General features: G+C 34.6%; 1 protein-coding gene across 5 annotated transcripts in view; it reads right to left on the bottom strand.

Annotated features, from left to right (window-relative positions):
- JPH1 (junctophilin 1) overlaps positions 1–23,835 on the bottom strand; it is a 93,937-nt gene extending 70,102 nt beyond the window's left edge. For 4 of the 5 annotated variants that reach the window (XM_031946244.1, XM_031946245.1, XM_012541259.3 and 1 more), the window contains exons 1-2: positions 22,919–23,835; positions 13,476–14,232 (exon numbers count right to left, since the gene is read on the bottom strand). In XM_031946244.1, the coding sequence (XP_031802104.1) occupies positions 13,476–14,232; positions 22,919–23,297 (1,136 nt within the window). In that variant the 5' untranslated portion in view covers positions 23,298–23,835. The remainder of the gene's footprint in view (positions 1–13,475; positions 14,233–22,918) is intronic. The other variant, XM_003759699.4, reaches the window with a different exon arrangement.
- Positions 23,836–26,076: the final 2,241 nt, after the last annotated feature.

Here is a 26,076-nt window from a genome sequence, read left to right as displayed (position 1 = left end):
TGCAACCCTGTAAAAAGTCTTCCAGTTGGCTTCTCCACTACAAGTTTCTTCTGACCTTCCTACTTTTCCAGTTTTCTTAGACTTTACTTCCCTCCACAAAATCTATTACACTGTTATTATTCAATCATTTTCAGTTATATTTGACTCTTCACATCCTCATTTGGGTTTGTTTTTTTGACAAAGATATTGGAATGGTTTGCCATTTCTTTCTCCCGTTCATTTTATAGATAAGAAAACTGAGGCAATCTAGGGTTAGATGACTCCACCTTGGTCACACAGTATTTGAGGCCAGATTTGACATCAGGAAGAGAAGTTTTCCTAAGTCCAGGCTCAGCATTTTCTAGCCACTGGGCCACCTATTTACAATTCCTCAAATATGTCATTCCATTTTCCTTTTTTATATCTTTGCACTGATTGTTTCCCATACCTGGAATGCTTCTCTCCCTCACTTCTACCTTTTAATTTCCCTGGCTTCCTTGAAAACTGATCTCAAGCCCCACTTTCTGCAAGAAGTCTTTCCAGATTGTCTTCCCTTCATCCCCAGCTTAGCTGCCAATGCAACCCCCATCATATTATTCTATCTTATTTGCAGTTTAGTTACTTTCTTTATATGTATCTCCCCATGGAATGTACCCTTCTGGAAGGGAGGTACAATTTTTGCTTTTCTTTGCATCTTCTTCACTTATCACAGTGCCTAATACACAAAAAATGTTTTATAAATGCTTGTTGACTGACTCTGCCAACAATTTCAAGCTCCCCAAATACTTGTGGCACCCCTCCCCACAAACAGCAAGAGCTAAGTGATTAAATTAAGACCTGACATGCCACTTCAAAAAATTGGCTAACCAATAATGTAGAAGAATAAACAATTAACTAAGAAAACAAAATCAGTTTGAATAAAATTAAGCATCAGAAAAGAATTGTTTGAATAAAGAAAACTTTCCTGTTTAAAATATTTTAAAAGATAAAACATTTATTTAAATCTAGGATCATCTGGAGTGTCATAAAAAGAGACTAAATTATTAAATTTAATAGGTAAGATTAATTTACTTCTTTTATTACATACATAGAAAAGATAAGGGAAATTAAATTTAGTTTCAATATTGTGCTCTTTTTGGCATAATTTTTATTCTTTTATAACTAAAAGCCTGAATTAAATATTTGTGAATTTGACTTGTACATAAAACATTGTGACAACTAAGATAAAGGAGCAAAATGATTAAAAATCTGGTTTAGTTTTATACTTAAGTCTTTGTACTAAAGCTGAACGACTTACATAAATACCTTTGGCATTTGTTGGATCCTATTCCTAAACACAATGTTCATATTTCATCTATAATAAGAAAAGCATCCCAAAGATTTGCAAGGCACTAGTCTTGCAAGTGTCCAGTTTGGTGTCTTGAGTAAAGTGAGATTGGTAGAGTCAGCTTAATCCATAATGGAAAGTTGTGTGCAGAGCACATAATTCAGCATAGTTTGGCTGATCAGCAGCTGCTCCTTGAGGAGAGTACAAGCTCTACGAATATGCACACTAAATTCTCCAAGTCATGGCAAACCACAATTACTATAGGCTAAAGCTGAATTTTTAATGGATGACCCTAAGCATTTTGATTATTAGTATCATACAAAAATAACTACATGCAGATTTTTCACATTACAAATAAAGACTATACACAAAACCTCACTATATATTTTAATTACTTATATTTATAACTCTTGAGATATTGTCTATGATTAAACACTATTAACAATCATAATTCCAGAAGATTCATGAAACTTGAAAAAAAATTTAAATTAAAATAAAAAAATTAAATACTGGCTATGATCCATACCTTTAGGCACAACGAAATATTCTTTTGTTTAAAAAGTATCCATTGTTCAAACAAACGTGCTGATTCTATGGGGGGGAGGGGGCGGGAAGAAATCATTTCAATATGAAACAGTTTACAAACAGATTCTTTCATTCAGTCTTCTAAAACAGTACTCCTAAATTCAATACTGGTTTAGCTATTGTCAAGTTATAGTTTTCATAGTACAGTAGAGATGTATACATTGTTTAAATGAAGTGAAAGTATATGGCTAGATAATTAAGATAAATGTATTTTTTTAATGTCCTAATACTAAGATAATGCTTAATCGAAGTACTCTAATCAAAACTGCCTTTGCATTCTATCAGAGTATACTGGACAACCTTTCTAATTACTGGGGCAATTGGCCACTTTACTGCCTGCATTTATGACTAAGTTGGGAATTGTATGATACAGGGCATCAGAAGATCACACACACACAAATTAAAAGTTCATTAATATTAAAGTTTTTCCATATTTATCAACTTGACTTGGAAGATGAGGGTTAAGATAATAGTACCAACTTCTTTTCTGTACAGCTAAACCACATAATCATAAACAAATTGTTACATCAAAACATTATTTAATCTCCTTTAAGGGGAATGGTCAAGGATGAAGCCTTTTATATGGGACAAAGCATAATTACAAATATAAAAAAAATGAATCTCTCCTGAAGTACAATACATTTCAACTGTAGGAATTGGGATCTAGGAGGGATCTAGAGTAGACTTACTTTTCTACCTTCCTTGGGAAATGGACAGTCTTTGGTGAGAAATGGGGAATTAAGCCCCCCCAAATTATCTTTATATGCAGAGTTTATAAGACACACAAAAGCTGATATCAATCTCTTAACACAATATCTGCTATGTTTAGTACAGTATCCCTTCATCCATAATGGTTTCAAAATGGTTTCTCTTCCCACAATTGCTTTAAAGTCCAAATTAATAGATATTTAATATGTAATTCTCTTGCCTAGCTTTTCTTCCCTTCCTCAATTTCTTTTATTGGGGATTTACTCAGTATATTGAGAAATGACTTGACATAGATTTGATAGTGGAATGGGGTAGGGCTAAAATCCTACATACTTGAAATATATTCATACTCACAGATAATTCTTTGGCCCTGTCTGGATGACTTAACTGCCTCCACTTAAATTATTTCTCATTCTGTTTTTCAATTCCTTTCATTCTTTACTTTTTATTTCTTCTCAGTCATATTTCTTGACTTTTCTATACTTGAATCTTGAAGGATTAAAGAAAAGATCAGAGATGACAAACAATAAAGCCCCTCCCACCTTTGCTTAAAGACTTCCAGTGAGGGGAACTTTTATTTCTTGAGGTAGATATTTCTATCTATATATATCTCTAATTGGTATGAAGTATTTCTATAACTTTTGCCTCATTTGTTGTTATTAGTTTTGCCCTCTGAGGTCTCTTCCACAAAACAGTTGACATGTTCTCCTTGAATCTTTTCTTGTCTAGGTTTAATATCCTCAGAGTTACTTTAACTAGTTTTTATATGGCATGATTTGAAATCCTTAACTTGCCTAGTCATCCTCTTTTGAATATGTTTTACCTCATCAATATCTTCTTCAACCAACCCTCCCAATCTGCCCCAAACCCATAACTTTTTTTTTTTTTTTTTTAAACTGGATCTGGCTATCTTGCTCAGGCTGGATGGATAGTAGTCATTTATAGGCTTGATCCTACTGCTGATTGGAACAGAGGCTCTGACAAGCTTTTTTTTTTTTTTTTTTTTTTTTGGACAAGCTCAGTTATTGATTTTGAACAGTACATCCCTCCCTAAGCAACTCAGTGGTTCCCCTTTCAACTCCTAGAGGCTGTTCTGCATATTGGAGCAAGCATGTGATTGGCTTTAGCTCTACTCAAGCTCAAAACTTCTGAGTTCAAGCAGTTCACCAGCCTTGATTTCCTCAGCAGGCATTATAGGCATGTTCTACCATGCCTGGGGCTCAATGTCCTTCCTAAAATGTGGTGCCAGAAAGAAACAATAATTCAGATATGGTCTGACCAAGATATAGTCTGAACTGTCACAGAGTTCAGCCAAACTAACCATCCTCTAATCCCAAATAGTAAGCTTCTCTTAATATTCCCAGCAGTCACATTAACTTTTTTGATTGCCATATTCACATTATTACCTCATATTGGGCTTATGATCCACCAAAGCCTCAGGTCTTTTCAGAGTAACTTTGCATTGGCTCACTAAAGAAGTACTAGCATTGCATATATCTTTTTACATACAACCACACCAGAATCAACTATCCTCAAGAGAATGTATTTATAACACATACCCATATGTAGGAATAAAATATATAAAAAAGGATCAACAAATCCATTTTCTCAACTCTCCTTTACTTGAGTTTTCACCTGATCTTATTAGGCAAACAACCCAATCTAGCTGAAGGGCTACACTGGAATTGATCTGAATAAATCTCTATCTTCTGATATAATCACCTGTAATTTGCTCAAAATGTTTTGCTTCCCTTTCTGGTCGTGGTGGGATAGAAATAGTACAATGTTCAATAAATAATAGTCACCAACACATTTTAAAATACTGCTCCAACAAAATAACCTGGCAAGAAAACTGTTAATAACTTCATGAAAAGAAGCTCTAAATCACTAATGAAAGAAATGTAAATCAAAATTCTAAAATTTCACTTCACACTCAAATTAGTAAACAAGAGTCAAAGAAGGGAATGGTTAATATTAGAAGAACTTCAGGGAGACATTCACATGAAATCTACTATTGGTGGAGCTGTGAATTACCCTAAGCATTGTAGAAAGTAATTTAGAATTTTACTACAAAAATATTGACTAAAATATTCATTCCCTTGATTATTGGAATTTACTAAGATTACCCTGGCAGGTATATATTTCTGAGGTCAGAGACAGAAACAGAGGTACTATATACACCAAGATATTCACTGTGCTACCCAAGAATAGTAAATAACACTGATGTCCATTGACTGGAATTGGCTAAACAATTTGTGGCACATGAATTTCATGGAATATTATTATCCCATAAGAAAGGATGAATATGAAAAATTCTGCAGAAATGATAAATGTGGAATCATATTTAGAAAAATTGTACACAGTTAACCTATATTAGAATACTTGTTCAAGGTGGGAGAGATGGGGAGGGAGAAAAAAAATTTGGAACATGGCGTTTTACAAGGGTAAATGTTGAAAACCATATTTGCATGTATTTTGAAAAACAAAATTTAAAACGCTGCAGAAAAAAATACATAATTTCTAAACATTGCAAATGGAATGAACAACAAAACAAAACTAAATTTTGTATAATCAAAATAACCAAGATTAACACTGGCTGAGGGCAGATAGGGAGCAAATAGGTAGATAGAGTGCTAGTCCTGGATCAGAAAGACTTCTCTTCTGGAATTAAAATATGTCCTCAGATGCTTATTAGCTGAGTGATCCTGGGCAAGTCATTTAATCTTATTTGCCTTGATTTCCTCACCTGTAAAATGAGCTGGAGAAGGAAAAGGCAAACCACTGCAGTATCTTTGTCAAGAAAATCCCAAATGGGAGTATGAAGAATCAAACATATCTGAAAAAAATGACTGAACAATTCAAGCCCTGGAAAAGAACTGTTTGCCTCCCTTATTGGTATAAGTGGGAGACCATGTGTAATGTGTAATACAATATGCACTGATACAATTATTGTATTCCTTAATTTGGCTAAATCTCTTGTAACTTAAACTACAAGAGATAGTTCTTTGAACAGAGAAGAGGGGAGGATATATTTGAAAATAAAGATGGTATTGAAATATATCATTAAAAACAAAGTTTAGAAAGAAAATAAAATAAATTGGCAAGATTGGTCCCCTGTCTCAGAGTAGTAACAAGTTCAATTTGGATCCATAATGTATGCTGACTCAGTAAGGGCTTTGAATGTTAGAAAGCCTGAATGATGAATAATAAATGAAAAAAATAAATTTAGCATATTAATCTTGCCAGGGACTTCTATTTACATTTCCAAATTGCTTCCACATGATAAATTATAATTATCACCATAGATTTTTTTTTTTTTAATGAAGGAAAGAGTTACAACACAAACTAGCCTTTCAAAAAGATAAAAATTGTTCATCATGTTACAGTTTAGATTTTTTTAAAAAATGGTAAGATTTGATCTTTTGTATAAATTCTAACGGCATATTTTCTTCCAGAATATTCTTTAATATTAACTAGATATTCAAAATGTTGACTGAACTAACGTCATCACAGCTTGAGTGAGAAATTAAAGGAAAAACATTGATTCCTTTAATGTAGAAATCTATAAGAGACATTTGTGAAAATTTGTGTAAATCAATTATATAGCCATATGTCAGTTGCCTAAATCTTGAGCCTTGGCATTCTTATGTGTTGCCAATCAATGTCAACAAGGTTGACTTAATTAAGGAAAATAATACCTTTATCATTCATTTCTATCTTTTTTATTCATGATGAATACTAGGTTTCATGGCAAAACAAATTATTACAACCAAGGAATCAATCTTAAAACCATGGTTTTTATGTCTGACAAACACAAATTAGAAGAACCTACCACAAGATTAAATTTAGTGAGAGCACAACATTTGTAGTCCAACAGAATTTTTAATTAGTCTAACTGGTTTTAATTGTAATTTTCTGTTGGCTACAATATATAATTGTTTATTTAAATTAACTCTAAATTCATTTTCTGTTAAAAGGTGAACTAAAAGGTAAAGAATTTTTTAAATCCTTCAGAAAAATGTTACACTGTTTATACTTTGGTTAACAATGATTAGAATTTAATTAATTAATTCTAAAAAAAGCTATAAATGGATTGGTAATTTTAAAAGTTTAGTCATAAAACAAACCCCTAATATCAATATTTTATCCTGATCCTTTGCCATTCTTTGCTTTTGCTCTTTAGACACACTTACCAACTACAATATGAATGAAGGTAGAGGTGGTGATATAAATTCTTTTGGTATTTTTCTAAATACAGCTGATAGCACATAGCATCAATCCTTCCATCACTGTCACAGATAGATCAATGTTGACAGCAACTGAAAGGGTCAGCCCTGCTATAATTATTGACAGATTTTAATGCTAGCATTATTCAATTCTACTGACATTTGTTTAGGCTACATTTGTAGAGGCACAATGAAATAAATGGCAGTATTATTTAGAAAGGCAAGGTAGCTCAGTTGGGAAAGAAGTTCTGAACAGATTCCTATTTAGACTCTTGAATACAATGATTAATCCTTAGCCTTCTACTTTGTTTTATATGTAGACTTAAATGTAGAAATTCAAATCTTTTCTTAGAAACCTCCTAGCTGTACTTATATTACAACATTTCATTAGCCCTTTCCTTTTCACTTTTTACATTTGACTTATTTTCTTTAATTCTCTTTCTACATTCTTTACATGATTGTCTACCTCAAGTATGGAAGAATGGTTTTTGTTTTTTTTTTTTAAATATAAACTATTGTGGTTTCACTTAATTTTTCTATCCAGTGTCTCTAGATTTCTGCTTTTTTATTGCGAACTTTTTAAATTTGAAAATGAGAGGGGAAAAAAAGTCCAGGTAGGATTTCTGAAGATATGGAGAAAGAAATCTCTTTGTACATTATTTTCATTAATACTATTATTTCATTTTATAGTCAGAGTTCCTAGTTAAGTTCTTTTCAAGTCTTTCTAAAGGTTACTAGTTTTAATTGTATTCTTGAAGACAAAAGAAATGGAACAATTTCCAGTGATACAGTGACAGAATCAGAGTTAGAAACCAACCCCTCTAGGTACTACTCTACATTCCATTGCATAGGATGCTTGGCTTCCTATACACAATTGGTCCATTATTGAAAGGAAAGAACTATAAACATAGGAAGAAACAAAAGTCCTATTTCAATCAATGTTTGCAAAGTCCAAGTAAGACACATCGAATATAATTTTTCCTTGCCCCCTTTTAAATAACAAGTTTACTGCTTACAAAAATGAGATTCATTTTTTTAAAACTGGAAAATGCCTTTTCCTTCACCATATAGCCACATGCTTATTTTTCAATATTAGTTTCTTTATAAGAACTAAGACACTGCAGCCAAAATCAAGAAGTTGTTAGGTTAAATGATGGTCCTTCTCTCAAGTTCTTACTCTGTATGGATTTTTCACTTATAATTCAGATTATATTACTTCCACTTCATCAATTCCTCTTTTTTTTTTTTTTTTGCTGGATTTATAATTTTATCAACAACAATTAAGTAAGCAACATTCTAATAATGAAGATCCATACCTACTCTCCAAATTAATTTCTAAGAATTACTTGGAGGCATTGAGAAGTTAATTTATTTGGCCAGTCACACAACTATTTTGTATCACATGGGAGACTTGAATTCAGGTATTCCTGGCTTCAGTGACAGCTCTATCTACAACACTAAGTGAGATAGAGTGAAAAGAGAAGACCAAGGATAGAACCAAGGATAGCACTTTGATTAGTGAGCCTGTAATGCATAAAAATAACCAGTGGAGAAGAAAAAGAAGTTGAACAGGTAAAACCAGCACTAGGTAAGAACAGTATCATAAAAGTGATGGGGTTAAACTAGGTTCCCTGTAGCTCTAAGATTCTATGATTATAGTAGTTTTCAATCCACATTAGCCATCAATAAAATTTCCTAAGCTATCTCAATAAATTTGGCACATTAGAAAGCAACAGCACAGTGGCAGTAAACCAATAACACTTCCAGGGATGCAAAGGAGCTCCTGATTTTCTTTCTAATTTATTAATAGGGAGTAGGAAATGAGAGAATTAAGTTCAATATTTAATTTATTTATACAGTCCAAGGATATCCTACTACCTCTTGGAATACATGACCTCTGAAATCCCTTCTTATGGAGATTGTCACAAAATCAAAATTGTTTCTTTTTTTTTTTCCCCAAGCCAGGGCTGATAATTATGAGGTTATGACAACTCTAAGGAGACAAGGCAAGGTATCGTGGGAGAATTAGGTTATTGCAGTGAGGTCTCATTAATATAAATGCCACCTTTTGGATAAACAAGGAAACCTGCAAAAAAGGGAAATGCTACATGCTACTTTTAACTACCTGACTCTTGTGGTTTTACTTGCAAATAATTTTAACTTACAAATAGAAATTAATGGTAACTACTAAATGTTAAGTGGGAAGGGAATAAAGAAAGAACACGCATTTATTAAACATCTACTATATATGGGCACTGTGCAAAACATTTTTGCAAATATTTTCTTTTAATTATCTTAGCAATCCTATTGAATAGATAATTATTATGCTTTGCATTTTATAGTTGAGAAACTGAAACAGAGGTTAAGTTATTTGCTAATAAGTCAGGGTGCTACTATGTATTTGAAGCAGCATTTGAACTTCCTGACTGCAAAACTCGTGCTCTAACCACACAGATACTTCTAAGCTAAGTAATTCCCTTTCATGGATCAGGGAACATGTTTTCATAAATCCTCAGAGGAAAATCCTTTTTGTGTACAGCACAGATATAGATGAACTTTCTATGATGATTCTTTACTTCAGAATCCACAGGTTGTTTATAGAGTAGGTGCTTCTTAGAATATCCTTTTGCTATACTATGTCACTCCTATGCACATCTTTTTGAAAAATATCGTTGATATTTCAAGGAAAAGCAACTCTTCCTCAATAGTGGATTCTAGGCTTGACTTCTGGGCAAAATGTGAAAGGCTCTTCTCTAATTTTATGAACTACAAAATATTTTGAGTGCAGGGGAGGTCAAGGATAAACTATCTTTTAGATATAACCACTAGGTGAATTGTAAAATATAAATCAATCAATAGCTGCTAATTGATTTCCCTTTCTCTTACTGAGAGAATGACCTAGTGGTTTAATCAGTGGGAAAATGATTAGAGAGTCTAGTTTCTAACTTTGATTCAGTCACTATGTTGCCTGAAATCCTTAATCTTTTTGTATCATCAAGGATAAGATACTATTAGCCAGTAGAAGAAGAGGGACAAAATTAAATAGTAATTCTGACTCTACAAAATGCTATAATAATGCATGATGACAATAAGGTACATGTTATTTTTTCCCCCAAGGAATATTTTCAAAAATTCTTAGCAGGATTATTTCCCCCTTTCTCTTTTTGTATTAAGAAAGCCTTGGAAAAACAGAGAAATACAAAGGTTATGACACTGTACAGAGAAACTGAATAGAAATCATGATAGCTAAGATTAAAAAATACCATCCCTCTATACCTTTAGTATACAATAAAGGCAGTACAATAAAGAATCTAAGAATGGAAATGAAAAAAATGAACTGAATATAACAGGATAAAGTTTTTAAGTGTACATATTTAATCTTATAAAATGTGTTAATGGACAAAAGTATAAGGCCTTATACCAGTGGTGTCAAAAAAAAAAAATTGAAATGGATTACCACAGATTGCATGGCAACTTAGAATACAAGTGAACATTATCTATGTTGTACTGTAATTTTTATTAATTTTGTCAAATATTTGCCAACTATATTTTAATCCAGTTCAGGGAACCCCTAGGAGTTTTGTCAGATTGACACTTTTGCTTTACCTTGCCTTAAGTAAGGCATAAAGTGTGGGCTGAGGTGTGTGACATCAGTGGGTTTTTTTCTTTCCCCTCAGGTCAATTTTATACTTAGCTTAATCATAAGTTGGAAAATGTATGAAATCACATTTTTCTACTATTATAAAAATTTTTTATATGGTAATAACATTCTAAGTTTCTCTTGTAGAGGTTGACCCAATGGAATGCTTCACAAGAAGCTTTGGAACACCTGGTACAAACCTTACACCTGACACTAAAGATCATCTAATAGTACAAAATACAGTTCTGTGCCCAACTGCCTTTTTTTTTAAAGGTCATCCCTAAAGGCAATTCTGCCAAAAGAATAGGCTGTAATTTCATGATATTTAGGAAAGCTGAAATAGGTATTTAAATACCATGAATCACTGATCTAGTCTGATACAAGCTTATTCTCCTCATTCAAATTAATTTCCTCATTTTAAGTTAATCTTTTAAAGAAAATAAATGATAATAAGGATATAAAAATTAGATTCTTAAATTCCTATCCATATATATTTTCTCCATATGCCCAACACTTACTGTTTCTAATATATCATTAGGTCTCTGAGGTAAGAATTAGATGAAAGATTTCGACATGTGAAGTTAAAAGTAATACAAGAGATTAGGTTTTAAAAGAGGTAGGGTGCTAATATTGGTAATTATTAATAATTGTTTAATACTAAAAGCACTGATGTTGTAAAACTAGACACTTCCATAGATGAGCTAAAGAAGTGAAATTTAATATATGAAATCAGTATAATCTTATAACTGCAAGAAGATTAAATGGCAAACTAAAATAAAAATAAAAACATGGGAAATTTGAGAAACTAAAAAAATGCCCTCAAGATAAGGGGTATAAGGGAACAAATTAATTTCCATTGAGGACCAGCGTTCCTATACTAAAATGTTTCATTTCTTTCTGCTGCCATGAGCTAAATGCTAAGAAAGCTTCTATACTAAGTCCCTTTTTCTCTGATGTGGAATAAAGAAAATGTAAACTTATGAAAATTACACTGAGAAAATGAGACAATTTTCCAGATTTGTTCATTTTCTTTATCATCCCTCTTAAAGTAAGCTCTTATTAATGACATTATTATAAACTCATATACACCTTACCTAGTAACTGTCAGAGGTCTTTCCAAAGCTCAAGTTTCCATTATTTCACCCTGCCACATTCTTTTGAATTCTTCACTTTGAATATATCCTGGATATCTCCTAAGTCAAATTTTCTTAAAAAACTATCAGTCATGACCTCATATTGAGTATCATAATTGAAGGTGGGAGGTCACAAAATTATGATTATCATTAAACATTTGATTGGTATGCCCATTTTATATACCTACACACCCAGCATTGCATAAAACCTTTTTGGGTGAAAAAGGGTCGCAAGTGGAAAATGTTAAGAATCTCTGTTCCACCCAAGTTATCACATTTTTTCAGCCATTTCCTGTGGTGCCCATTTCTTTAGATTTCCCCAAACTAAAAGTTCCTGGAAAAGGGGACTTACTCATTGGCTACCCATTGCTATTTCTAGACTTTTCCTCTAGCACAAAGCCTCAATAACCTTTTCGTTTCTGAGGTCTGTGGTGTTATTAACGATAATAAAATGTATGTATTAATAAAATTAATTTTATTAATCAAAAAATAACAAAAATTATGTATTAATAAAATTAAAGTACTTCATCTGCATTCTCTCATTTGAGTGATTCAATTCTGTGAGATAAATACTAAAAGTATCTGCCCCATTTCACAACAGTGTCAGATTCAGTCTCTCTCCATTCTACCTCTTACTATAACTTGTGGAGTTTTAAATATTCATTTTGATAACCCCTTAACAATCTGAATATAAGTTCCCTCAGTGCTGATGATTTCTATACACACTTTCAATCATATAAAGTGAAATATTAGACTTTAGTATTTCTCAGAATTGCAAAATCTCTAAAAATCCAGAACTTTGAAATTCTTTATACTTACCACAATCTTCTACTCTTGTATCTTTCTCACTCTTTGATCCACACTAAATATATTCCTTAACATTATGTGTTGTCACCTTTTTCCTTGACTCATCCCTATTTCCCCATTTCCTCTTCCTTATCCTTCATTTATCCTTATATTCAGTTGTGCCTCAATGACCTTCCACTTTGATTCTATTACCCTACAATTCCCAGTCCCTCTATTTCACATTTCTGGTCTTCAGATCCTTATCCCTTTTCACCATAATTTTCTGTTCCTTCTTGGGACTTTAAAGTATCACAGAAAGAGAAATGATCTCATCTGTCAAATTTATGACATAAAGCTTCAGGTAGGCTCTTGCTGGTACTCAACAAAAATCCTTCTTCTAATTTTACCAAATGTCATCTCTGATTTCCCACAGCCAATGTTCCAAACCCTTTTACTTTTCTCCAACTCTAGTTTTAAGTTTATAGCAAATGACTTAGCCTTTTATTTCACTATAAAGACTGCCATCCAACCTGAACTTCCAACTTGCAATTTCTAAAACTTCTCAATATCACCATCTTCTCTGTATATGAAAGAAAAATTTTTGCCTTTTTACTAGGGTTAGATGGATAGTCTGTAGAAATTATTTTTACAGAGCTCTTCTTTGTTCAAGCTCCATCCTTAGGCAAGAAAGTGAAAGTAGATGTTTGCATTTGCTACCTTTCTAAATAAATCAAAATTTTATTCCTGGAACATAAAATATTTGCTTCCTAGGATAGTGTTTCAAATGTTCTGTTTGGTAGCGTTCTATAGAATTTGATTAAATTTCATTGCTACATTAATTGGTAAACTGGCAATTTAAAATAAGAGCATTTTTATAATGTGTATCTCTTTGAAAACATACCAATTTCCTAAAAGTGAAAGGACATTTCTCATCTTCACATTACTTGAAAATAATTAATTTTCTATGTATTTCCTACCTGTACTTAGAATTTATAAAATCTTTTTTGATGTCCCTACCAAAAGCACAAATATCACATGATTTTCTACTAATTTATATAACCTGATAAAATATTTATTTTGCTTTTACATACCTTGAAGTTGCTATTTCCACTTTTGTTCTTGCCATAGCAGCTGCCCTTTGTGCACCCTCTATGGCTCGGTCCACCTTCTCTCTAGTTTTTGTGTTTCTTATTGGTATGAGTTGCTTCCTTATTCCACGAACCAGAACATTATTTTTATATTTTCCTTCTTCTTTTGAGCCATCAGGGAACACTGTACATCCATATCCATGCCTCTTGTTATTGAGCCATTCTCCTTCATACTTCATTCCATTTGAGCGCTCACTAATGCCAAAACCATTTCGTTTATCATTTTTCCATTCTCCCATGTAAGCCTCTGTGGTTGTAGCATCAACATGATCTTCCATTGGGTAATAATCACAATCACCATCTCCAAAACTAATTGTTGAGTTGGCATCACTGGAACTAATTCTGCTCATAGCTGCATCACTGCGGACAGAGCTACGCTTACTTGAGATTGATGACTTGGATTCAGATTTTCTAAGTTTCATACTACCAAGGAGGGATCCTCTTCTAAATAAGCCTCCTTTTTTCTTACTAGTCATTAATTCGGCATCAGTATGGAAATTCAAGACAAACCCACCTCTCGTTCCAGCTGGGCTATCAGAGGTAATGTCATGGAGCACACTGCCATTGCTCTGTTCACTGCGTAGAGAAGCCAGAGATGTTCGGAGGGGCGAGCGGATCACAGTAGCCATGCCATAGGGCACACTTTGGCGCACACCATATCCATGCCGCATCCCTCCAGTCCACTGTCCCTGATAAGTACCTTTGAAAGATTAGGCAAATAAAGTACAGAATGAGTTAGTCTTTAAAAAGGAAATGATAATAAATTATCTATGACCATAATAAATTTTGCTACATTTAGCCATAAAAAGAGACGATATAAATTTATAGTACATATAAGGTAGAAAAAAAGCAAATGGGTATATCGAGGCCTAGAGATATTTTTAAATATTTCATATTAAACTATAGCATCTATTCTCCTGGTTTGGTCTATCTGTTCTACTTTGTAATTAAACTTCAGTTACTGGTTTAATTTTGTCTTTATTTTTAAAAACCTAGTAATTGTCTTTTCATATATATAACTTCAAACATGAGAGATGGCATAAAATCATGGATCCAAGGTCGGTCTAGTAGGACTACTTGGGATTACATTCTTTAATTCCAGCTGCATGACTATTGACAAATCACCTAATCTCTCATTACCCCATACATATTTCTCTCAACTTTGTAAATTATAGGTATGATGGATGGAGTTTCCATACTAGAAGATAAATATGGATAAGTGAATTAAGATTTTCCCTACCTACAATGATTTTGGGGCAAGAAGGTGATGCCCTGGATTGAATGTTGGGTGTTGAATCAAGAGGCTCATCTTCCCGAGTTCAAATCTAGCCTCAGACAATTATTAGTTGTGTGACCACAGGAAAGATATTTAACTCTGTTTGCCTTAGTTTCCTCATCTATAAAAAGTTGGAGAAGGAAATGACAAATCACTCTGGGACATTTTTTTTTTTTTGGGTGGGCGGCAATGAGGCAAGTGACTAGTCATACAGTTAGCAAGTATTATGTATCTAAGGCACATTTCAACTTAGGTCCTCCTAACTTCAGGGCTAGTGCTCTATCCACTACATTACTTAGCTTCCCCATTCTTGTGCCTTTGCCAAGAAAACCTTAAATGGGGTCCTGAAGAGTTAAATTGAACAACATAATCAAGTTTGTTTTTGAGGGATGGAGAGCAGGTTAGAAAGATGAAACTATGTTTATTATGCTACTGAGGCATAAAAAGATTCCCCTTTCATTTTTGCTACAATATTTATGCAAAATATATCTGGGGAATTGTGGGATAATTTTGGCTCAGTATGAGAAAATTAAAGATTCAGCCAATTTTAAGTTATGAAGAATTTCCTCTTCTTTTTAAAACACTCTTTTGTTTGGTCTCAAACAGTAAACTTCTAGATTTCATGTTAATTCTAGTATTTTTAGGATTTGCTTTGCCGACTCTTCCTTTTTTCTTCTAGTCAGTCTTGCTCAAAATTCGTTTATTCATTCTTCATGAAGCTTCATAGCTTCAAATACACTAGTACATAGCAACTCCAGAAATATACCGCCAGCCCTGACCTCATCCTTTACTAAGTATAGAGTATCCTCAAATGAAAGTTACTAACATAATAAAATTAAGAGATTGTCTTTAGTATTAATACATAAAACACTTTCCCCCATAATTCACTTTTGGTATCAATACTTAGAATACTTTCCTCCATTAGTCAAACATCAACAAAGTTATATTATTCTCTTATCCACTTATTTATTCTCTCTCTACTCACAAATAATGCCTTTATCCTCTTTTTTTTAATTCACCAGGAGTACTGCAATAGCCTCGTAATTGATCTCCTTCCCTCTAATTTCTTTTTAGTCTAAAGTGATATTCCTAAAATTACTTCCTACTATCTTTAGGAACAAATACAAATTCATTCGATTGTCATTTAAAGTCCTTCCCAATCTAGGACTAACCCTTTCCAGACTTACTGCACACCACTTCCCTTCACACAGTTTACCTTCTAGCTGGTTCCCCATAGAAGGCATATCTCCAATCCCAAAGCCTTTAACCAGTTTCTTAAGCCTTTTTCACCTCTGCATCGCAGCACATCAACCACTTTACTTTAAAAGCTTAGCTCAAGTAGTACCATAAGGCTGTCTAGATTCTCACAATGGTTAGGGCCTGCTCCCTTGGAAATTACTTTGTATGTATTTTGTATGTATTGTATGTATATAGTTATATTTGTACACATTCTCTTCCCACATATTCAAGAACTGTTTCATTTTTGTATCTGTATAGTGTCTACCACAGAACCCAGTACCTGATGCAATGAAGGCATTTAACAAATATTTGTTGAATGGATGCCATTCATTTATCTGCTCCAAACTTCATAGCTTTCTTTGTCATAAGCAGTAATTAAATAAAAATTTCCCTTAAATCAGAGGCTTATTCAAACCAACTATTAAATTATTCTACTCCCCAGTTTTCATCTCCAGCCTGTGATTGTCTTTCAAACATGTACACCTGTTTTCTTCTTGTGAACTAAGTTTTTTCTTTTTGCCTTTCCCTCATTAACTCTGATAGAATACTATTTAATAATGCTTTGCAGAATCTTATAGTCTATGTGATTAATAGCATTCCCAAATTATATAAATAACATCCATTCAGGCAAATATGTATATTTTTAGACAGATTTAGACATATTCATGAATATGTTTTTTTCACTTGACTTCATTCCTTTCATTTTACCTCTCCATCTTGAGGACAGGAATAATTTTTTAATGTAACACAAAATTCTGAAAATTCTTAGCTGGATATTTACCTATGGATACTTGGCAAATATGTAAAATTTTGTCTTATATTTTGTAAACTTCTAAATAAGTTTCCTCTGCAGATCAATAGAAAATAGATTACTCAACATATAATTTACCTTAGTTCCCTACAAGATGCTCAGTTTATGAAATGAATGCATATTCAGTTCAATATTTAGTCATTGAAAATGCTCATTTCTATTTTTTCACCTGATTTAAATAAAAGAAAATCATATATGTACATACTTCAAACACTTAAGATAATACAAAACAGTGTACCATTAGGAGTAAAGTAAAGCAAATTTTTATTTTTACTTTCATCATTACAAAACACAATACAGGGAGGCATTAGAGATATTCAAGACTAGTAATTTTGAAATACTTTTGATGAATTTTTTTCTTCTTTTTCATTATTGAGATGTTATCTGAAAAGCCAAGTTTTTTGTCATTAATTTATAATCAAGGTCTTCTATTTATGAAAATCAACAATAGAGCTCAGAAGTATAACCTAATTGTGACATATTTTTTGGTTCTTAGAAGGAAATGGATACCCATGAGAATGCAAAATCCAGGGCAATTATTCTATTATCTTTTTATGTTGATCATAATCTTTTTTTTTTTTTAAACTAGGGTGATGAAATCAACGCCAGCTCTTCTAAATAGGACAAAGAGATCCTATACATGGAATACACTATCTCAAATTCTAGGGCTTCATCCATCCACTCCCAAATAAATATTAAGGGATATTTTAGCTATTTTTAAGAAGACAATTCCAATCATATTACTCATCATAGCTCATAATATTTTTTGTTTGTAGTCTTGTATGAAGAAAGTTTATTTTTCTATAGCTTTGTAACCACAAGATTATAAATCCTCTTTCTTAAATATTTAGTTAAAGTTTCTTGGAACCCTAAATATAAAAAAAAAAAAAAATTATCACTGTTCTTGATAGCTAGACTATATCATTCTAAGACACCATATATACTGTCTACTTCAGTAACTAAATTTTTCATCTCTCTCTGCAGAAATTTGCCACATACAGACAATAGCATCAAGAAAATGTGCTGAAATGACCATTTGTATTATGAGTTTTATTACTGGATATAGTAATTTAGAATTCACCATTTGATGTTAGAATTTTCGTGAAATGAGGCAAAATATATAGAAAATTTAACTCCATTTTCCTTTGCTTCTATACACAGTTTAACAAGTCTATGAGCTACTTAGTGATTAAAAATATAATATCTTCCTAAGTGAAATGAGTAGAACCAAGAGCAACAACAAAATTATGTGACGATCAGCTGTGATGGACTGGGCTCTTTTCAACAATGAGGTGATTCAAGGCAATTCCAATAGACTTGTAAATGGAAAGAAACATCTACATCTAGAAAGAGAATTAGGGGGATTGAATGTGGATCACAACATAGTATTTTCACCTTTGCTGTTTGCTTGCTTTCCCCCCTCATTTTTCCTCTTTTTCATCTGATTTTTCTTGTACAGCATGATAAATGTGGAAATATGTTTAAAAGAATTGAAGATGTTTAACCCATACTGGATTACTTGCTGTCTAGGGGACAGGGTGAGGGAAAGGAGGGAGAATTTGGGTCAGACCTGGTTTGTAAAGTTGAAGGAGTTGGATTGGATTCCTTAGCAGTTCCCTTCCAACTCTTTCTGGATTCTGTCTGGGTCATATTTGGGTCACATTTACAAAGGTAAATGCTGAAAACTATCTTTGCATATATTTTAAAAACTAAAAGCTATTTTCAAAATCTAAAAACAAAAAGCTATTATCAAAATTTTTAAAAATAAAATACCATTTTGAATAAGATGCATTGGAAACATATTTCCCATTTTAAATTATGATAACAAAGCCAATTTTTACTAGAATAATTTCCAAAAGTCTGATAGATGCAAATAATGATTTTTTTAAAAAAAGAAATACTCAAAATACTTTATTATAATGTTTTCAAACTCAAGGCAAACCCTACAATATCTATGGTTTTCAATTGAACTGAACTTGAGTAAATACATATCAAAAAATTTTAAACAATCTGGGCATACTTCAAGAAACAAGAATATAAAACTTAAATGTTTCTTGAAATGCTTTGAGGCAAAAACAATAATTACAAGAGTTAGGTTGTATTGAAATATTAGATAACTCTACTAGCATACTTCATATCCTACAGAAAGTCAGTACATAACTGATTTTTAATAAATTCTTCAGTAATGCTTTGTGAGTCATTTGATATTTTCGTAATTAAATAAAACTAGGGGAAAAGGGTTTCTCTATTACTCATTAAGAAACAATTTTAAAGGTGTATAAATATTTTCAGGAAAAAAATACTACAAATTATATACCACACTGTTAATTTAGTTGTTTCATTAAACTATTTTTTAATTTAAAGCATTCCAAATTGTATTCCCTTGATTCTGGGAAGTATTTGGTTCTAAGCATTTTGTTAATCACAATTAGATTCTAACCTCCTTTGTTATATATTTGTATGCTACAAAGGCTTGCTTCCCACCCCCTTCCCCATTTCCCCCTTTTTCATCTGATTTTTCTTGTACAGCATAATAAATGTGAAAATATGTTTAGAAGAATTGTAGATGTTTAGAACAGTGTAGCAGAAATAGCTTCAAACTTTTTCTCAACAGTAATGTTTTATGATGAAGAAAAACCCAATGAAAAGACAACGAAGATGTGCACAAGAAGTATTAAACAATTGGGAAATGTGGTACAGTGGAAGGAGCACTGGCTCTGGAGTCAGAAGACCTCTGTTCATATGAAATTCCACCTCTGGACTTGACTCCCTGTTTTTACATTGGGCAAATCAGTTTCCTCATATGTAAAATGAAGGGTTTGGACTATATTCAATATCATGGCAATCCTTTCAACTCGATCTATGATGATGATAGATGAAAGTAAGACATAGGAAAAGGAGTGCTTTAAAATTGTATAAGTCAAATTCTATCCTATTTTTAATGATCATGTTGAGTTTTTAGAGAACATTTCCTAATTTAGATAAAATGGCCTAATCACAACATTTAAAGATTTTGTTGATTTTTTAGAAAAATCACGAGATATTTTTCTTATAGAATTACTGTAACATGTAGCAAAGTATAATGGAAAAAGCCCTGAATTTGGAATCAAAGACCTTCCTTGAATCCCAGATTTTTAGTTACCACCAATATAACCATAATCATTTTATCTCTCTAATTTTCAGATTTCTAATTTGTAGGATGAAAATTTTGGTGATAATACTTGTATTCTTTGCTTTGTACCACTGTCCTTTACTTCAAAAGAAAATCAAAATAATCCCAGAACTTAATGGAATTTATTGTGTGCTTACAGGGTTTAAAATACAAATATAAGCATGTACAGACACAAAAGATAGCAGATATACATCTACTCTCTAATTCTATTTATAAATTTATTTCAAAGGATCTGAAAGGCTTAGAAAAATATTTTTAAGCCTGATATATTTTTTATCTTGAAAATTTTTTTTACAAAAAGTATGTCAATTGTCTAGTTGAGACACACCAGTATAGTGTTTGTACAGAGCAACAGTGGCTGTGACAAGTATGTTGTTGCTGATCATCTACCAGTTCTCATTCTAGTTCTCTTAAGAAAATGCACTATGGGAAGTTAAGTTTCAAGATATTTTGATTTCAAGTGTCTTAATATATCAGTTCCAAAATTAACATTAAAACTGTAGATAGCCACAATGTACAAAGGACATGTTTACTAAAAAGCTATATTGGTAACTACTCAGGCTTCAATATTACGAATATTAAAATTTCCCTTTATTGTTTGTACTGCTTACTAGAAAATGAGACATGCTTGGGCATCACAAATGGCCTAAGCTTACTATATAAGGCACCTTAGTAACAGTATAAATTCAACATGAATAATTCATATTTAAAATCTGTTTTTCAAAAATAAGCTATGGAAGAACTTCCCCTCTTCCCTTCAACCAAACTTTTTAACTACCTCAATTTAAAAGCAACTAATAATAATAGCTAACACTTACAGAGTGTTTTTGGTGAGCTGCCCTAAACACTTTACAATTGTTCCATTGGATTCTAACAATACCTGCAGGTAGGTGCAATTGCTTGAAACAACTTCCAGACCTCAAGGAGATGACATTCCACTTTGTTGTTATTTAATCATGTGTGACTCTGACTCCTCTTGATAGAGACAGGAGTGATTTGCCATATCCTTCTTTACCCTAATTTACACATGAAGAAACTGAAGCAAACAGGGGTTAGGTGACTTGCCCAGGGTCACACAGCTAATACTTGTCTTAGGCTGGATTTGAACACCAGTGTTCCCATTCTAGGCCCAGTGCTCTCTCCATTGTATCAGCTATATGCCTACAATGATAATATCATTTACAGGACCCATTGCACCTTTCTTTCAGACATCTTATTCTTCCACCCAATATACTGGTACAGTGGAAGGGGCACTGACTCTGGAGGACCTCTAAGTAATTATTATAACCTAAAATGTAAAGGTTAGGAATTTTATATATATATATATATATATATATATATATATATATATATATATATATATATATCGGGCAAAATATTTGAACTTCCAGTTTAAACACTACTGTCATTTTCTTAAGACAAATGATAATTATATAAGCTTTCATTTTGGCAAGAATGAATGATGCTTTGATGGATTTGAGGTGCATTCACCTCAAGTATCCGACAACTCTGAAGAGCTGTTAAGTCCTCGCACAAATTTTTAGCCAGGACTTAGCTTCAAAAAAATAACTTGTTTAAAACCAGTCATATCATTCAGATTACTATTTTACTAAAGTATTTGAGAGACAGCACTACCTAAAATTTCTAACAAAGTTATTGAATCGTGTCTTTTAATTATTTAAAATTTTCTTAACTCAAAAGGAATAATTTGTCTTGTTAATAATTTTATTTTGTTTACAAATGCATTAACATTGGCTAAGTTTATTCATTGCCTTCTATGGTGTTTAAGTTCCAACAACAAAAAATATTGGTGATTTCACTGTTGGTATTCTGAATAATTAATCTGAATTCTTTGTAATTCTGAGTTATCTAGTTTGACAAGGGTATATACATTTTTCTACTTCTGAAAGTTTTTGTTTTTCACTAGTACAAAGATTTTTTTTTAACTTACAAGGTAATTTCTACTTGGAGCGCCAGTGTAGCAATTAACTATGCTACTTTAAGAGAATTTAAGAGAATTTGAGAACTAAGTTTAAGTGATATCTGGGACCCCTCCCCCTCCACTAAACTGCACTAAGATTCATTTCTCCTCCCTGCTGCATAGTGTACTCAATAAGGCATAATTACCTGAGGTTCCCCTCCCCCATTACTAGATTCTGTTTCCCACTTCCAAGTATTACCCGGGATTGAAAGTGAAATACTGCGTGAAGCAAGATTGGTCTGGGGAAGACTACAGGTCTCCAAAGCAATAATATGCTGGGCCTGGGAACCGCCAAGCCCCAGAGCCTTCAAATGCGCTCCCTCTTTCTCTCTCCAGGAGAGTGCTTGGGAGAGGTTTGGGACAGATCGGGAACGTAATGTGACAATCTCAAGTGACAGTCCCCTTCCATATCAGTTCTCTGGGGCCAGAGCTGAGTAGGGGTGGAGGCTGTTCCTCCCGCCTTCCCCTTGGCATTGAGGACCTGACGTTGTCAGGTACATTCAAGCCACGTAACCCCAAGAAATGGACACACAGTCTCCTCCGTGACTGAGGGAGGGGCAGAAAGGTATACAAATCATTACCCAAGTGTAACCATCTCAATCAAAGCAACTTCCCTCCTTTTTTTCTTGGGGGACGAAGTGGGGGTAGCAGGAGATTTATTCTTAAGCAGTACATGGAGCTCCAGGTGTTTTTGGCAGTCTTCCTGACACGTGTGTGTGTCTGTCTGTGTCTGTGTGTGTGCGCGCGTGCGAGCGTGCACGCCCGCCGAGTCCTCCCCACTTTCAGCAGCCTTAGTTGGCGCCGAGACTAAGAAGGGAAGTTCCATTTGGGTTTACACTATAACACCTTTTGAGGACATAGACACACACACACGTACACAGTTCACTGTTGTCCGCGCGCAACTCACCTCCGTCACCGTAGGTCTCCACGCCATACCCGTCCTGCAACCCGTTACTCCAAGTGCCCTCGTAGCGTGCAGGGGTGCATAAGCTCTGCCGGACCCCATAGCGCCCCTTGAAGCCGTGCGACCACTCCCCCCGGTACATCCATTTGCCCTTCGTCTCCACGCCCAGCCCATGGCGTTTGCCCTGTGCCCAGTAGCCCTGATACGTGTTGCCGCTGGGCCAGGTGTAGCCACCTACCACCTCGAAGCCGTGAGACCAAGAACCAGAGTACTCGCCCTGACCCTTGGGCCCCGTGCAGATTCCGTGCCCGTGCGCTTTGCCCTCCTCCCATCCGCCGCAATAGGTGCCGCCATCGTCGAAGTCAAACCTTCCGCCCGTCATTCAGGGGGCTGCCCGGGCGCGCTCCGCGCTAGGGCAAGAACACCGTGGGCACTGGGGGCTGCAGGGTGTAACGCGGGGGCCGGGCGAGCGGCCGCTGGCGGGTGGGCGAGCCGACAGCACCGCCGCGGGCAGCTCGCGCCTCTTCAGTCCCCAGTCCGAGGTTGCTCCCGTCCTCCTAGGTCTTCCCTTTTTTCCCCGCCACCACCTCCTCCTGCCTCAGGCACCGCGGGCGTAGCCACCGTCACACTCTCCGCCACCGCCACCTCCTTTTCTTCTTCCTCTTCTTCCTCCTCTTCCTCCTCCTCCTCCTCCTCCTCTTCCTCCTCTTCCCAAGCCACCTCCTCAGCCAGAGCTCAGCCCGAGAGGACAGCCAAGCTTCTAGCACGGACCTTCAGCTGCTCTCCACCCACGTGAGCCAGGGCGCCGCCCCTCGTCTCCTCCCCGAGTTTCCCAGGCCAGGCCCTTCTGCGCCCCCACCCCTTAGTCCGATTTTTCTTCCAACCCCAACCCCTCCCGAAGCTATCGCCTCCCTGGCGGGAGTGGTCAAACTGGTTCTTGCTGAAAGCGTTTGCCTTTGCCTCTTTTGTAGTCTCAGTGGGAACGAGAGTGCATCTAATGCAGTCACGAGTGAGAATCGGTGTTTTCTGCTTGTAGGTGTTGCACGTGTGCCTCTATGTGTAGGGGTGGAGAGGTGGAGAAAGCTCTTCTGAGCACTGGTTTGGGCGTTTTCGCCAGCTTAATCTCTCAACGAGCATTGATTAAATACCCGCCCGTATGAAGCTTGCTGTGTTGGTCTTTGAATGAAAACACTTTTGTGTGAGCCTTTAGTAACGTAGTTTTGGTGTTCTAGTTCATTTGTGGTTGCAATTTTAGTTTGCCATCATTTACATATACGGCAATAAATTCATTATTTTGTTCGTTCAATAAATATTTACAAAGGATAATCGGGTAACCAGGATAGCTAGGTGGCACAGTGTGCTGGCTCTGGGGTTTTAAAGGCTTCCCTTAGTGAGTTCAAATCTGGTCTCAGACATCTCTTAGGAACCCTAGGCATCACTTAACTTAGTTTGCCTCAGTTTCCTCATGAGTAAAATGAGTTAGGGAAGGAAATGGCAAACCACTTTAATATCTTTGCCAAGAAAACCGCAAATGGGGTTATGAAAAATCAGACATGACTGAAAATGACAATATTCAGATAACCTGGGGAAGATTCAAAGTTGAAATAACAGATTGCTTGTCCTCAAAGAATTTTGAGTAATTGCCATTACTTGCTCTGTGCCAAATAGGAAAACTCTAAAACTCTCAGAATCTTAGAAAATCATAGATTCAGAGCAGAAAGAAATCTCCGGATTCCCTCATTTTATAGATGTTCTAATTAGCCTTGGTGCTCACACCTCATTGGTATCTTCTACACCTCTAATTGAAAGGTGGAGCTCTCCAAACCCTATCTTTAAGAAATCCCACATCAGGAATCACTTCATTTTTCATCAAAATTCCGCACACTTTTGAACTTCTTTGTTCTATCGTTCAATCCTGTACATTTCTTGATGACCCCAGGAGCATAGCATACTTCTATCTTTCACTAACTCCTGAAATCGGTCCAAGTTCATGTTCATTGTTTCCATGATACTACCTATGCCTCTCATCCTCTGTCCTTCAATCTTAGCTAACACCAGAATCTTTTCCAATAACTCTTGTTTTTTCATTATATGCTAAGGTATTTAAGCTTCACCTTCAATGTTGGACCTTTCAATAAATGTCCTGACTTAATTTCTTTAAGTACTGGCTAATTGGATATCCATGCTGTCCAAGGGAATCTCAAATGTCTTCTCCAGAATTTTTTGTTACATATTTGGAATCCTCTCTGATATCCTGCCAGACACATGACAGTGTTTTGTTTTTGAAAATTTCCATTTCTGTCTTTTTTTTCTACTTTGTTTTTTCTTATTTTAGATTTAATTTTAAATAAAGATATTTTTAAAAAGTCTTCTCCAGTATCATAACTCAAGCATCAGTTCTGTGGCACTCAACATGCCTTTGTACTTCAACTCTTACAGTCATACATTTTCTAGGGGAAAAAACATAGTTTTGAATATATGGACCTTTGTAAGCAAGGTGATGCATCTGTTTGCTGACTGGATTTGTCATAGCTTTCCTTCCAAGGAGTAAACTTTTAATTTCATGACTACAGTCATTGTCTGCAGTGATTTTTGAGCCCAGGAATATAACATCTGATATTGCTTCCATTTTTTCTCCCTTTATTTGCCAGAAAGTGATGACGCCAGTTGCTAAGATTTTGGTTTTTTTTAGTGTTTAAGCTTCAAGCTCTTCTTTTGTCCTTATCAAGAAACTTATTCTTCCTCACTTTCATTGGACATCTTTATACTTCTCCATTATTCTCCTCAGAATCCTCAACTTTGGGAGGTTTTATCATTCTGAAAGATCTAATTATCCCTGATACTTACACTTCAGCAGTTCTCTCTTCCCTTTGATTGGATCATGGAATCATCAATTCCAAATGATCCATTTGAAGTGGGGGTTCAGGCCAGCCATTTCTTTTCATTTTTTCCATTCATTTCAGCACCCTCAGACATCTGAGTAATCCATTATTCCCTTCCCCTCCCCACCTTTCACCACACCCTCTCCCTTTTAGCTTCCTTTTGTGATCTTCCTCATTAGATTGTAAATTCCTTGAGGGCAAGAACTATTTTTCTTTTTTTTCCTATGTCAGGCTGGAGCTGAATGCTGAAACCTTGCAAGCTATCTTGGATTTTAGGGA

This window comes from Sarcophilus harrisii, chromosome 1 (genome assembly GCF_902635505.1).
Source record: "Sarcophilus harrisii chromosome 1, mSarHar1.11, whole genome shotgun sequence".
Classification (NCBI taxonomy): domain Eukaryota; kingdom Metazoa; phylum Chordata; class Mammalia; order Dasyuromorphia; family Dasyuridae; genus Sarcophilus; species Sarcophilus harrisii.
This window is presented reverse-complemented; position numbering and strand designations above follow the sequence as displayed.